Consider the following 15,644-nt stretch of genomic DNA (forward strand, 5'->3'; position numbering starts at 1 on the left):
TCAGTGTTGCTAGAACATCAGTGTTGGAAAACAAAAACACAACACCGAGAACACCCTCCCCATCCGCCACCTTTGCCACTACGTATTTGCACTTTATTAATGCTTCTGAGGTGCTGATGAAGTGATAACAACTTTCAGCTCCCAGAGAGCAAGTGTGTGTGCATGAGTCACAGGAGTGTGGTCTGACGCAGATGATTAAGCCTGTGGCAAATGCAGAATTAAGTAACTCTGATAACAGAGCCCTGGAGCATCCTTCTTGGAGATTAAACCTTTCAGGCTTTTAGCAGCTGAGAGGTGCTGGGGATCAGAGATAGCAGGCTTAGAAAGGAAAAGAAGGGGGGCACATATTAGATGGGGATGGGAAGGAAAATGCATCCCATTCAGGTTAGTGCTCTTTTCTGAAATGGGCTGTCGCCTGGAGTTTCGGTGGAAAGCGTACCATTATCTGGGGAGAGGGCAGTGTGTCTGCCTGCTTCCTGTCCTTCTCTTGCTTGCCTTCCTACAGGCTGGAGTTTGGTTTTGTGTGCTGGCCTATTCTACCAGCTTGTTTGTGTGTGAGTTTTCATCCTCACTTGCTGACTGATCCTGTTTTACATTTGAATGACCTTCAAAATGTAAGGGCGGTTTTAGGCCTTTCTGAGAAGAGGAGGGACTGGCTTCTTTTCTTCCCTTTCCTTGCACCTATTCATTCAATACATATGTAGTTTGCCCCTTTCTCGTGCTGGCCACAATGCTAGGTGCTGGGAATAGATAGAGATACGGTCTTTACCTTCATGGAACTTAAAATTAAATATTGGTTATTCAGGACTGGCTACACACTTTGCGGGGCCCGGTACAAAATGAACATGCAAGGCCCCTTATTTGAAAATTATTACGAATTTCCAGACAGCGCTGGCAGAGCACCAAACCAAGCACCCTCCTGAGCGCTGGGCACTAGGTAGCTTGTATGTATGCAGTTTGTGTATCCAGGAAGCTGGCCCTGAAGTTGTTTCTTGCAAGCACATCGCATAAGAAGAGGGATTTAGGGCCGCAGCCCTACACGCCGTGCGGTCCCCCAGTCTCCCGCGGCCCCCTCCCCCAGGATTGGCACAGGGCCTCTCCTCACTATGGCAGCAGCACGGCACGGCACGCTCGACTTGAAGCTCGGCGCCAAAGCTGATGGCGAGACCATTCTAAAAGGCCTCCGGTCCATTTTCCAGGAGCAAGGGATGACGGAGTCGGTGCACGACTGGCAAGACCACGGTTATCTAGCGACCTACATCAACAAAAACGGCAGCTTTGCCAGTTTGAGAATTTACCCACATGGATTGGTTTTGTTGGATCTTCAGAGTTATGACGGTGATTCGCAAGGCCAAGAAGTTGACAGTCTTTTGAACAAAGTAGAAGAAAGAATGAAAGAATTGAGTCAGGACGGTGCTGTGCGGGTGAAGTGATTACCATCCATAATTCGGGAGGAGCTATCGACAGATACTGGCCCACTGCTGATGGTCGCCTGGTTGAGTATGACATAGACGAAGTGGTGTATGATGAAGATTCACCTTATCAGAACATTAAAATTCTACACTCGAAGCAATTTGGAAATATTCTCATCCTTAGTGGGGATGTTAATCTGGCAGAGAGTGATTTGGCGTATACCCAGGCCATCATGGGCAGTGGAAAAGAAGACTACAGTGGCAAAGACGTGCTGATTCTTGGGGGTGGAGACGGGGGCATATTATGTGAAATAGTCAAACTGAAACCAAAGATGGTCACTATGGTAGAGATTGACCAAATGGTGATTGATGGATGTAAGAAATACATGTGGAAAACATGTGGCAACGTCTTAGACAATCTTAAAGGAGACTGCTATCAGGTTCTAATAGAAGACTGTATTCCAGTACTGAAGAGGTATGCCAAAGAAGGGAGAGAGTTTGATTATGTGATTAATGATTTGACAGCCATTCCAATCTCCACCTCTCCAGAAGAAGATTCCACAAGGGAGTTTCTCAGACTGATTCTTGACCTCTCAATGAAAGTACTGAAACAGGATGGGAAATACTTTACACAGGGTAACTGTGTCAGTTTGACAGAAGCCTTGTCGCTCTATGAAGAACAGCTCGGGCGCCTGTATTGTCCTGTGGAATTCTCAAAGGAGATCGTCTGTGTTCCTTCACACTTGGAACTGTGGGTATTTTACACTGTTTGGAAGAAAGCTAAACCTTGAAGACCAATCTCTCCTAATCATGTATGCTGCAAATAGCCTTCCTGACCTTCATATGCTGTACATGACATCGAAATGAGTCAGGCAGTTGATTGTGATTTCCTTCAAGTTTTCTTTTTTTAATTATTATTTTTAATTTAAACAAAGCAAATGGAAACTGTATGTTTTGATGTGCTAGGGTGTTAATTTTTTTGAAAGTCAGCTGAAGGATGATTAGATAGCACAGCGAAGGCTGCTAAATGCACTGAACCCCTAGAATGTGATTTTTGTTACTTTTTGTGTGTGTGTTGGGGGGGGCTTTTTGTTTTTGTCTTGGTAGACTTCGAATTTGGTTGTTTGGAGGAATGAACATCATTGTTTTGTTCTGGAGGGAAGTTCTTTGATGGTGTTTCTTTCCCCCAAAATTGACTTAGCTATTAAAATTTGGTGCTTATAAGAAAGAGTTAAGAAAAAAATGAATAGCAATGCTTCGATTAAAATTATAAATGGGGAAAAAAAAAAAAAGAAGAGGGATTTATTCCTTCTTTATTGGCCCAGTCTTCCTTATCACTGTGTGCAGAAATCGAGCAGCCTCAGAAGAAGTGTTACCTTTGACTCAGTGGGCCTGCATAGAGAGACAGTAGAACACAGATAAAAGTGTAAATATATATATTTTAAAGATTTTATGTATTTATTTGACAGAGAGAGAGACAGCGAAAGAGGGAATACAAGCAGGGAGAGGGGGAGAAGCAGGCCTCCCGCCGAGCAGAGAGCCTGATGCAGGGATTGATCCCAGGATCCTGGGATCATGACCCAAGCTGAAAGCAGATGCTTAACGACTGAGCCACCCAGGCGCCCCGTCAGTGTAAATATTAAATACCTTTTCGTTGTTTGACACATGCAACTAGGCCACATGGACATCCATAGAACGTTCAACTTCTCTGAAAATATCTGGCCATAATCAAATATATGATAAAGGAAATCTTTACCATCCAAAGTTTTGTCCTTGGAAGCAAATACATAGGCAGTGATCAGTCTAATTACTCTGGGCCTGAAGGGTTTTTTTTGTTGTTTGCTTTCTTGATTTTTGAGAATAGTTTTCTTTTTCTTTTTTTTCCCCCAAAGATGTTATTACCAAAGATAGTGTATTTTATGCAAATTTACCAGAAAGCAACTGTTCAGTAAATAACAAGATTATACCAGTTTACTGGTAAGTGTACTTAATCCCTGAGCAATAGGTTTTGGTAGAATGCCCGTTTAGTGTGGTGATGCAGAGGAGGGAGTTTACCTGTTTCTAGCAACAGCCACCTAGCAGAAGGTAGTAATAGAACTAACAGTACCTACAAGAGGGTAGTTTCACATCTCTCAAAGTGTCCTCTAGAATATTGATTTTAAGGGAGAGATTCTACCTAAATTGGTTAATTTGATTCTGTTCTCTCTTGAAGATTTACCATTCATGTGACAGTCCCATGGCAGCGAAGAAGCCGTTAACACTTTCTTTCTTTTTTTTTTTTTTTTAAAGATTTTATTTATTTGATAGAGAGAGACACAGTGAGAGAGGGAACATAAGCAGGGGGAGTGGGAGAGGGAGAAGCAGGCTTCCCACTGAGCAGGGAGCCCGATGCGGGGCTTGATCCCAGGACCCTGGGATCATGACCTGAGCCGAAGGCAGACGCTTAACCGACTGAGCCACCCAGGCGCCCCAGAAGCCGTTAACACTTTCAACACAACATTATGTGATTGTGACACTTGTTTTATTTTTTTTATTATTTTATTTATTTATTTATTTGTTTGTTTGTTTATTTATTTATTTATTTAAAAGATTTTATTTATTTGAGAGAGAGAGAATGAGAGAGAGCAAGCACATGAGAGGGGGGAGGGTCAGAGGGAGAAGCAGGCTCCTCGCCGAGCAGGGAGCCTGATGCAGGACTCGATCCAGGGACTCCAGGATCATGACCTGAGCCGAAGGCAGTCGCTTAACCAACTGAGCCACCCAGGCGCCCGTGACACCTGTTTTAAAGAGTAATAACTAGTAACTATATCTCTATCCGTGGACATCTATATAGTTATATAGATAATATATGTATAACTCTAGCAGTCTATGTATAAAACGGATTCTGAAGACTATGCTGTGGGAGACATTGGTGATACACTTATAGACTTTTTTTTTTTAAAGATTTTATTTATTTATTTGACAGAGAGATAGAGAGAGAGCACAAGTAGGCAGAGAGGCAGGCGGAGGGAGAGGGAGAAGCAGACTCTCCACTGAGCAGGGAGCCCGATCCCAGGACCCTGGGATCATGACCTGAGCCGAAAGCAGCCGCTTAACCGACTGAGCCACCCAGGTGCCCCACTTATAGACTTTCAAGATGCGTGGTCTGGGGTCACGGGATCTAGGTTTGAGACCCACTCACAACCATAAACAAGTTACAAGGCCTTTCAGAGATTGTTTCCTCGCCCGTTAAGTAAGAATACCTGCATCACACAATCGTATAGATTAAATGAGACACTAGGTCTGAACATTTTGTAAACTGTTCAGTTGTCCTGCAAAACACTTCATGGTTACTGAAATGATATTGAAATAAATAGGAACTATTGTCTTATCTGCGAGTGAGTAAACTGAGGCCTAGAGAGGTTAAGAAGGGTATCTGGAGTTCAGAGCCACAAAATGGCAAAGACAGTCTCCTCAAGATATATTTTAAACCAGCTCTGCTTGTAGATTTTAGTTTAGAAAACAGGCTACCTCTTTGCCCGATGAAGCAGCCAGCGGCGGATGTTGGCATCAAAAGCCTAACTTTTCCTTCCAGCTTTGACATCTGATGTTAGCAGAATGATGAATTCAGAGGTGACAGATTTCAAGAGGATTTGTCTCCTTTGCAGGCCAGCACACCCTGTTATCTATATGAATCTCTTCTTCTTTTTTTAAAAAAGATTTTATTTATTTATTTGACAGAGAGAGAGAGCACAAGCAGGAGGAGCGGGGGAGGGAGAAGCAGGCTCTTCGCTGAGCAGGGAGCCCAATGTGGAGCCCAATCCCAGGACCCCAGGATCATGACCTGAGCGAAGGCAGACGCTTAACCAACTGAGCCGCCCAGGCGCCCCTATGAATCTCTTCTTCACTGAAAACCAGCAGTGAGGGCGATTTAAAAGAGGAGGTAGCTTTTCCTGTCAGGAATGACGGGGGCTTGGTGTGTGTGATTTATTGAAGGTGTGCCCTTCAGGAAAAACCTGTAAGGGGAGAGGGCCTCAGGAGAGGGTAGAGGGAGGAGCTGAGGGGGAAGAGGCCTTAAGTCTAGCCTTGGCTTGATTCCTTGGGGGCTCCAGAATTAGTCATATTACTGACTTGTTCCCTGGATGAGATGGGGCGGCCAGACTTTTGCACCCCCATGTCAGTCACAGGTCTCAGGCTGTCAGGGCTGGAATGGAATGTAAATCAGTGATGGGTTGGAACTGACTCCTAAGGGCTCACTGGAGCAGACTGTCGGATTTTTAGGCATTTTGTGAGCCACTATTAAAATGAAATTATATAAACATATAATTAAATAAACAATATTAAAAACGATAGTAATAGTAATAGATGTTCAAAACTCCTCACTTCCTAATTATTTTACTACAGTTTTCTTGTGGTGCTCTTGTGGTTCTTTTTGCCTGCTAATACCTTTTTGGTGGAAATACCGTGGGACAAAGGGCTGTTGTCTGTCACCTCACAACTCCACAGTCAGTGATGTCATGTTGGTGGCTTGGTGGGAGTGTTTACACCAGGGAAAGTGGCACTCAAACCAGGGCTCCCTCCTCCCCCGCTACCAGAGAGCTGGTGGTTAAACATTGGCTAGCATAGCACAGGGTGTAACCTCCTGGGGGAGGCAGCTTCCCCGCGCTGGGCAGGCAGGGTGGGAGCTGTTCAGGGGAGGGGACAGCTGGAAACCACTGGCAGCCCACACAGCAGCTGAATGGTAGTGCAGGCATGGCCTGGGAAAGGGGAGCTGATGGGGCACCAACAGTGTCTGCTGTACTGTGGATGTCATTTGACGCTTTCTCCACGTCCTGACTTGTAGCACCCTCTCTTCTGTTTTTGGAAGTTTCCACGGAGAGGAAGGAACAATGGACTGTTAAGTCTGGAGTCTGCATTCTGGTCTTGGCTTTGCCAGTACCTTGCTGTGTGATTTTGGGAGAGCTATTTGACATGTCTTTCCTCGCCCATGAAAAGAGGGATCGGACGATCTCTGGGAGGCTTCTAGCCCTGCACAGACTCAGACTATGTGATGCTCTTAGGCACTCCAGCCTGAGTGGGAGCATTACTGGACCACGACTTGTGTATTACCTACAGGACGAAACACACAAGTTTCCTCTCTGATCCCCAGGCTTAGAGGGCCAACAATAAAAAACAGGTAACATTTATTGAACACTCAGCATTTTAGGCCTTAGCTGCTCTCATCCATGTATCAATCCTGTGAGGTAGGGTTGGTTTGTTCTTTCTCTCTTTTTTTTTAAAGATTTTATTTATTTGACAGAGAGAGACACAGCGAGAGAGGGAACACAAGCAGGGGAAGTGGGGGAGGGAGAAGCAGGCTTCCCGCGGAGCAGGGAGCCCGATGTGGGACTCCATCCCAGGACCCTGGGATCATGACCTGAGCTGAAGGCAGTCGCTCAACCAACTGAGCCACCCAGGCGCCCATGTTCTTTCTCTTTTACAGATAAGAAAACTGAGGCCCAGAAATATTCAGTAACTTGCCCAGTCACACAGGCAGCATGTGGCCAAATTGGGATTCCAGCCCCAGTCTGCTTAATTCCAGAGCCTGTGCTTTCAACCATTTCCCATTTTCCCTTATTGGAAAAGAATTTGCGAGAGGCTCGCGCTGCATCAGGGTCCCCATTTGGGTTCCATTCCTCCTCCACCTACTCTCTACCTTTCTCGTTCTGGGCACTCTTCTGGGTAGAATGGATTGGAAGCCTTTTTGCAGCTCAGGCCTTTGTAACTGTGGAATAAGCCAGTGAAGGAGGAAGGCCAGGAGGGCAGAGGCCAGCTGTGCACTTAGCTGTTTGTCTGGGATGCACAGTGATGGGCGGGAGGGGCAAAGGAGTCTGGTAACGAGTGTCTCCCGGTGATACCTTCCAAGGGTGCTGCAGGTGCTGTGCTGCTGTCTGGGGCTGTTGGGGCCCTCAGAGCACAGCCAGGAGATGGGGGATTTGTCCTTGGGTTTAGTGACAGGTTGGATCACCTTTGCCCTGAAGGCCCTGCTGCTCTTCGTGGTGTCTGGGTCTGGGGCCAGGTGTGGAGGGACCACAGCTCACACTGACTCCTTGCTACTGGGAAGCCCATGAAGTGCAGCTTAGCCCCAGGCCAAGGGGAGACTTTCTGTGCAGACCAAAGAGCCTTATTTCTCGCTGCTTCAATCAGCCTCCCATGCCTACTCCAGTGTAACAGAGATCTGAGTCTTACCTCCCCAGTGTCTGGCCCAGAACCCCATCTTGGTGATTAAAATCTCCTCGTGTATCTCTTGGTTCTGTAGGCCTCTGCCACCCAACCCGGGCATTTCCTCTGCCTGGCTCCCCATTTCACAGAAGGCGCTAATGCCTTTCTTGTGATTCTGCCAGCAGAGAAATCGAGGTCAGGGAGACCTGCCAAGTACATGTTTTGATGGTTTTTAAGGAGAAGCAATGTGTAAGTGGTCACTGAAGACAAAGGGCTGAAGGGACGGCTTCAAGGAGAGAAAAAAAGAACAGTTGAAGCAACCTCTTTGCCCCCGAATTTTAAGAAATGAATATAAGGAAGGAAGCCAGGCTGGGCTTGGGAGTCAGGACACCCCCAAACATCAGCTTCCCCCTGTAGGATTTCCCATTTCAGTGACTGATGCTGTCATCTGTCCTGTTGCTCAGGCTGGAAACCTGGGCCTTATCCCTGACTTTTGCCCTCACCCCAAAGTCTATTTGGTTACCAAGCCTTGTTGCATCTATTTCCTGAATATCTCTTGAGTTCGCTGCTTCTTCATGGCCACTGCCCACTACCAAGCGTTCACCAGCTCTTACCTGGACTGGTGTAGCACTCCCCTCCCTGGTCTCGGTCTTCCTGCTTCCGGCCCTGTCCCCTTCTCTCAGCCGTTCCCAACTGCAGTCTGAAATACTTTCCAGAAGTGCGTATCTGACCTTGTCATGCCAGCCCCATGTTAGAACCCTCCTTCAAGGTGACGTTCAAACTCATTAGCCTGCCAGCTCTTCTTGCTCTGCTCTTACTTGACCCTTTGTGGTGGGGGTCCCCAAGACCACATGTAGATTTGATGATTCACTAGAAGGAGTCACAGAACTCAGAAAAGTTATTACACTCATAGTTATGGTTTATTACAGCGAAAGGATACAGATTAAAGTCAGCAAAGGAAAAGGGGCATAAGGCAGAGTCCAGGAGACTTCAAGCATAAGCTTCCAGGTATCCTTTCCCGGTGGAGTTGTATGGACAGTGCTAATTCTCCCAGCAGTGATGTGTAATAACGCAAAGAAAATATGGCCAACCAGGGAAGCTCACCTGGGCCTTGGTGTCTAGGGTTTTATTGCGGTCAGTTACATAGACATGGATCTTTCATTTGACTGACCGTAGCTACTCAGTCTCTAGCCCCCCGTAGAGGTCCAGGGCCCCAGGCACACAAATATAGGCTTTCACCATAAATCACATTATTCGTGTACACTGTCTGGTGTGGCCCAAAGCCCCAGGTATACAAAGACACTGTCAGGCAGTGTCTCAGAGTTTATCTCCCAGGAACTGGTCAAGGACCGGTCCTTTCTTTGGAAAGCACAAGGTTTGAGCACCCCAGGCCTGCTGAGTTAACCCTTTATTGTACACCCTCCAACCTCACATCCAGTACTCTCTCCCAGGCACCCCACTATTATGTAGCCTGCATTCTCATGCCTCTGTGCCTTTGCATGTACCGTTCCATCTGCTTGAAATTCCCTTCCACCTCTCCTGCCATAGTCACTCTTCCTCAGATCTCCAGGAAAGCATCCCTCCTGTGAGAAGCCTTCCTCAATACCCCCAGCCAGGCCAAGTTTCCCATCTTGTGTACCCAAAGCACTGTGTAAATACCTCCTGTCATTCATCGGTCACTGCCCACACAATAGGAAACACTGTAGTGCCTTTATTTTTTTTAATTTTTAATTTTTATTTTTTTAAGTTTTTTCAGTGCAATATTAGTTTCGGTGTGCAATATGGTAATTCAATACTTCCATACAACACCCGCTGCTCATCATGACAAGTTGTATGGGGAACATGGGGAACATGAAGTCCATTTAAAAAAATGTTTATTTTATGTTTTCCCAATTATAAAAGTAATACTTGCTCATGATAAAAAGTTGGGGCCATGTGTCACATTTCAATTTTTTCTCTCCAGTGCCTTCCACATAATCATCCTGGTGACCACAGGACCTGGGCCTGGCCCTGCCTCCAGGTTGTTCCCTAAACCTCTCTAAGGTTGTGAATGAGGGTGGCCCACACCTGTGTTCTTTCCCATCCTCCTATCCCCTTCATTCCAGAAACATGTGGCATGGGGCTGGGAGCTGAGGACATAGAATTGAGGCAAACGCAGCCCCTGTACTGAGGAGCTAAGGGGGGACTGGTGGGGCAGGCTAACTTCAGAGGGCGCATTGTGGTGCAGTAAAGTGCCATGAAGGAAAGGTGTGGCAGCATGGAGGAGGAGGAGTGACGTTTTGTTGCAGGAAGTAGAGATGGAGCAGGGATGGAGTCAGTGGAAGTTTCCTGAAGAAGTTGGCATTTGGGCTAGGGCTTGAAGGAACTGAGGATTTTGCTCAGAGAGGGGAGGAAAGAAGTTTCCAAGCCAAGGTCATAGAACAAAGGGCTGAGTGGCAGTGTATGGCCTGGGCTGGCTGAGCCCAAGGCTGTGGGCCTGTCCTTCCTCCAGCGTCCCCAATCCTCAGATGTGACACACCATTTGACTTTCCTTTGATCCCAGGTGGGGGTTGTTCCCAGGGGGCTGTCCTTGCTGAGCTGCTGGCCCCAAGTTCTGTTTTGGTCATGGGGCTTGCTTATTTATTTATTTATCAGTCATTTGGCCCTGGGTATGTGTGAAATCATAATTCAGGCTCAAAATTGCTGGCTGATTAAAACGTAGCGAAACAAAAAAATGGGGGAAATGTGCACTGAGACAGATGCTGAGCATCCCCAGGTAGCTTAGCTGCATGCCAGTTTTAAGCCTATAAATACGTCGATGGGCACCTCCCTCTGTTCTGAAACAGCAAGCCCTGGGGATCAGAGCCAGCCAGTGCTATTCCATTATACCACATTTTTAGTTTGAAGGAGTCTTTTGAGCAAAATGGGACTTTCTGGGGCCAACTTGTCATACTTGGGATTATGAGGAGACCTGTATGTTCATGCCAAGAGCTCAGTGTCCTACCTGAGTCCTGCTGACTCACCTGTTCTCATCTCCTGTCTTCTAAATCACTCACTGGTGCTCCCTGCTCCTGTAACCAGACTCTCCCCTCCTTATCCTGCTGCAGCCTTTGGGAGCTTTGATCAGATTGCCAGGGCTTCCTGGGATACTTTTCCAATGTGAGTTGACTTTGTATGCATTGGTGAAATTACCAGAATCTTCCACTGATTATGTGAGGATGTTTCTAAATCCAGTTCTTTTCTTTTCTGAATGTTTCCTCCTCTCTGTGTTTAAATCCCTTTGCCACTTACTGGTCCTGGGATCTTGGGCAGGTTACTTAACCTTTCTCATGTCTCAATTTCCTCTGTATAGTGAGGATGATTGTACCCCCTTTCTAATTGTTCTGGCAGGAGTAAATGAGATTATATATGAAAAGCACTAATGTGCTTGGCGCATAGTAAGCACTAATAAATGGTAAAGAGTATTATGATTATCCATATCTCCAAATTATACTCTTAAGTCCATCTCCTATCTTAAACTCTGAACGGAATAATGGGAAAAAAGGAGATAATAGGGACACCTGAGTTTGAGTCTTGGTTCTTCCACCAACTTACTCAGTGATGTTGGGTAAGACAACACTTCCTCTTGGGACTTAATTTGGCTATAGTAAAATGATGAGGGTGGATTAGCTCAGGAGGGACAGATATATGAAGAAGGGAGTACTTCTGGATTTTCTCCCTCATTTCTTACTGGTTTCAGATATGATCTCAGAATCTTCTGAATACAACCCTCAGTCAGCCATGTTAAATTGATTAAATGGCTCCTGAGTTGACATCTGTTTTCTCTCTCTGGACTAGATGATATTACAGCTTTGAATAACTGTAATCTTAAATAAAGGGGTGTGGGGATCCCTATTTTCAGGCTCCACAGGTAGTTCATCTTCTTAACCAACTGAGCCACGCAGGTGCCCTATTTTTTTTTATTTTAAGATTTTATTTATTTATTTGACAGAGGGATAGCGAGAGGGGGAACATAAGCAGGGGGAGTGGGAGAGGGAAAAGCAGGCTTCTTGCTGAGCAGGGAGCCTGATGTGGGGCTCGATCCCAGGACCCTGGGATCATGACCTGAGCCGAAGGCAGATGGTCAATGATTGAGCCACCCAGGTGCCCCGGTAGTTCATCTTCTTATTGTCTTCCCACATAATTCTTCCCATTAAGTATGACAGTAGATAAAAACTGACTTCCAGAAGGGACTAGTAAGCATTTAGCTAAGGACAGGCTGGAGCTTGCCCTCTTGGATGCAACATTTCCTACACTTCAGTTTTCTCTGGGTAATATTCCAGACAGCCCTACTGAAGATCTGAACACACTGTATTTCTACCTTTGAATTTGGTTTTTAAATCAACTTAATAAGTATTCACATTTATATGTCCTGTTTTAGGTGGCCTCTGCCCTCAAGGAGTTTATAACTTTATAGGGGAGGTAAGATTGAAGCACACAGAGCAGTGGAAGAACAGTACAAGGGTGTCTACAATCAGATGCTAAATTACGTACTAAAATACACTATAAGTCAGAGATAGGAAAACAAAACATCATTGCCACTTTTTGTAAAAAAACTTTGCCATGGCAGACATAACTAATGAATCACGACAGACTTCCCTAGCATGCTCAGATGCTACTCAACAATCTCAACGCCGAGTTGTGGGCAGCCACTACCATAGGTCAGAGTTGGCATATGAAATAAAATCTGTGTGTCATCCTGTGTTAGATAAAATATGTAAAGCTAGCTGCTGTAGCAGAGAAATCTCAAAATCTCAGTGGCTTAGCACAATGAGGATCTATTTCTTTTTCTTTTTTCTTTTTTTTTTTAAGATTTTGTTAATTTATTTGAGAGAGCATGAGCCAGGGGGGTGGGCAGAGGGAGAAGGAGCAGCAGACTCCCCATGGAGCAAGGAGTCTGATGCGGGACTTGATCCCAGGACTCTGGGATCATGACCTGAGCTGAAGGCAGATGCTTAACCATCTGAGCCACCCAGGCTCCCCTAAAGGTCTATTTTGAACTCATTTTAAATTTTGAGGGGAGTCTGCTCCACACAGTCATTCAGGGACCCAGGCTTTTTCCATCCTGTGGCTTGGCTCCTCCTCAAGGCCTGTGGAGTCCTTTCCACTCAGCCATAGATGGGGAAAGAGAGGACCACAGCTGAGAATTCTTTATGGGCTAGGCCTGGAAGGGCATGCACTACTGTGTTCACCTTTTATTGGCCAGAACTCAGACACTGTGACCACACCTGACTGCAAGGCAGGCTGGGGAATGTAGTCCAGCTGTGTGCCCAGGAAAGAGGGAAGAAATGCAGATATTGGTGGGCACTAACAATTTCTGCCACTCACCCTGGAGTAACAGGAGACTTCTAAAAAGAGTAGAGTTGTCAGAGAAGGCTTTGAGAAAGGCTCTGAAAGATGTCTAAGACATGGCTATGTCAGGAGATGGGGAAATTCCAGGTGGGGGCAAAAACAGGAGTAAAGGTTAGGTAGGTGTGGGGACCATTTGGTTTCAGGCAAAGACAGGAAGGAGACAAGATTGGCTAGATCTAAAGGTATGTAGGAAGAAATTCTGCATAGATGGGATTGAGGAATGGTGGGTCCTTGACTGTGATATCTCCTCTCTAAATGGCAGAAATTTGGACAAGTGTTTTGTCTCCAGCAGAAGGGTAAGACCCTGTAGCCTCCCTGATCTGATTCTTTCAGCTTCTTTTTTTTCCCTCTGCCATCCTTTAATGAACCCAACAGCCTATTCAGAAATACCACCCTTTCCCAAGTTTCCTCAAAAACCCTTTCTTTAATGGTGTAAAGAGAATTTCCATTGAGAAGAGAGTGAGTGGGCCAGGGAGCCAGGAGCACTAGGTCTTCACCCAACTTTGCATCTCTCCTTATTTGCATTTATTATCATGCACTAATTATTCACAGAGAGCCATGCCCTTTGTGGGTTCACATTAATTTAGATTGCTTTTGAAAAGCAATCAAGGAGGGAATTAAGTGATCATACATCAAAGGGAGAAAAGACATGGCACCCAAGAGCCGGGATGCGCTTTGCTGTAACAGGCTATGTCAAGCTGCAGTGAACTTCCCTTTAGTCCAGGGAACACTGTGCCTCAACTCTCCTAGCACCTCTGCAACTCTGTCCATAGCACTTTGGATCAGTATCCCAGTGGACGGAAAGGTAGAGGAGGCATGTGTGGCAGATGATCACTGGGCTGAGAGGCGACTCTTTCTCCTTTCCAGCCTTAGTTTCTGCATCTATAAAATGAAAAGTTGGATTAGATGATCTTTTACACCCCTCCCTCTAGGTCCGCAACTCTCCACCAGTCTTTTGAAGACATGTAATTGCGTAACACTACAAATAGACACGCTAATTACCTGCCCGTAATCCATAAGGTTTTCCTTGCTCAGTCTTCCCATAGGTGTTATTAGGAACAGGAAAGTGAACTAATATTTCCCTGTCTTGCTCCTGCTTCAGTTATCCAGTGTTGTTGATCTAGACCATGGATTTCTCCGCTGTTTGCTCTTTGTTTTGTTTGGGGCCTTTAAAAACCTGTGTAAGGTGTAATATACAGAAAAGCACATGTTTGGTAAGTGTGGTTTGATCCTTGCTTTTTATGATCATCTTCTTGTATCCTTCCCTCCCCTAGCTCCCCCTCCCACCAGCCATGTCTTCTGATTTGGGATGGACACTGAAACAAATCTCTTATTCCCATAGGCCTTTGGCAGGAGGTTGTTTGCTAAATGAGTTTGGGAGACTGATTGTGGACCTGGTTTCTGTTTCCCTAAGCACCCTTATGGTTAATGCAAAGATTTGTGGGTATTCTGAGGGTGTGGCTGATTGGTACAAGCCATATCTTACACGGGCTGGGGTGAGATGCCCAGGGGGGCAAACGTCCAGTGGAATGAGACAGAGACTGAGGGCAGGGCCCTGACTGAAGAGCTTAACACAGGAAGAGAGTGAGGCCTAATGGAGCGCACATTCTCAAAAGGAGGAACAAAGAGAAAGAAGCGGCAGAGACAAGATTCATATAAGGGAGTGAGGTGGGGCAAGTTCCAGCAAGAAAGAGAGGATGAGGAGGACCGGGGCGGAGACAGCCCACTGGATTTGTGATTAGGAGATTGGCAAAGACGGTGCTTTTTTGAAGAGGTGAAAGGGTGGTGATGTGTGGCGAGATAATGGATGCGAAGCGCTTAGCAGTTTCTGTGTGTGCGGGTGTGGTTCTCCCCCTAATTACCTCCCATCTACTCTCAATTCCTGGGCGACAGTGATTAAATCCTGCCCAGCCCATTCCTCAATTAATCCCCTGACTGGGCTGCTTCTTTTTGACTTTTTATCTTGGAGGCACATTGCCTTTTAGAGAGATTGCCATTAAAGCTCTTTTGCTGGAGAAAAAGTAAGGTTCAGGGAGAATTTAGTACCCACTGGCTATAGAAAGAGATAATTAACCTTGCTCTGGGGCTGTCCAGATGACAGGCTGCTCCTCTGTAGAATAACAGATGCCCCTGATGTTTATTCAAGAGCAGCTTATTGACTGGACTGACTCAAATTGAGTAGATTTCAATAACTGGCAATAATATCTACTCCGGGCTACCTAAGGACATGGCATAATTATTCCTGGGGTCATATGTACATGCTTGGTTTTGGAGAGAACTGGAGTTGACCTACTCAAGCTGGTTCACGCTTTCATCTCACATTTAGCTCAGGTTCTCCAAAGGACAGGTTCCTTATCTGTAAAATGAGGTAAGTAATACGTAGTTTGCATAGTTATATGAGGATTAAATGAGATTGTCTATCTCACGTACTTAGTGAGTCCTTGGCATGTAGTAGGCATTCAGTAAGAGGTGGTATATTTTTTTTTTTTGAAGATTTTATTTATTTATTTGACAGAGAGAGAGAGAGAGCACAAGCAGGGGGAGCGGCAGCAGAGGGAGAAGCAGGCTCCCCACTGAGCAAGGAGCCCAATATGGGGCTTGATCCCAGGACCCTGGGATCATGACCTGAGCCTAAGGCAGATGCTTAACCTACTGAGCCACCCAGGTGCCCCAAAAGGTGGT

General features: G+C 45.9%; 2 protein-coding genes across 2 annotated transcripts in view; both read left to right on the forward strand.

The window, feature by feature from the left end:
* The window catches only part of SRGAP3 (SLIT-ROBO Rho GTPase activating protein 3), a 326,327-nt gene that overhangs the window by 136,010 nt on the left and 174,673 nt on the right, over nt 1–15,644 (forward strand). The gene's annotated exons all lie outside the window — the stretch shown is intronic.
* On the forward strand, nt 1,092–2,659 carry LOC118005364 (spermine synthase-like). Its single transcript, XM_034997264.1, is given in 2 exon segments — nt 1,092–1,446; nt 1,449–2,659. Coding segments are annotated over 2 exon segments (1,095 nt in total). The 5' UTR covers nt 1,092–1,106; the 3' UTR covers nt 2,204–2,659.

This window comes from Mirounga leonina, unplaced genomic scaffold, assembly GCF_011800145.1.
Source record: "Mirounga leonina isolate KUSES-001 unplaced genomic scaffold, KU_Mleo_1.0 Mir_94, whole genome shotgun sequence".
NCBI lineage: Eukaryota > Metazoa > Chordata > Mammalia > Carnivora > Phocidae > Mirounga > Mirounga leonina.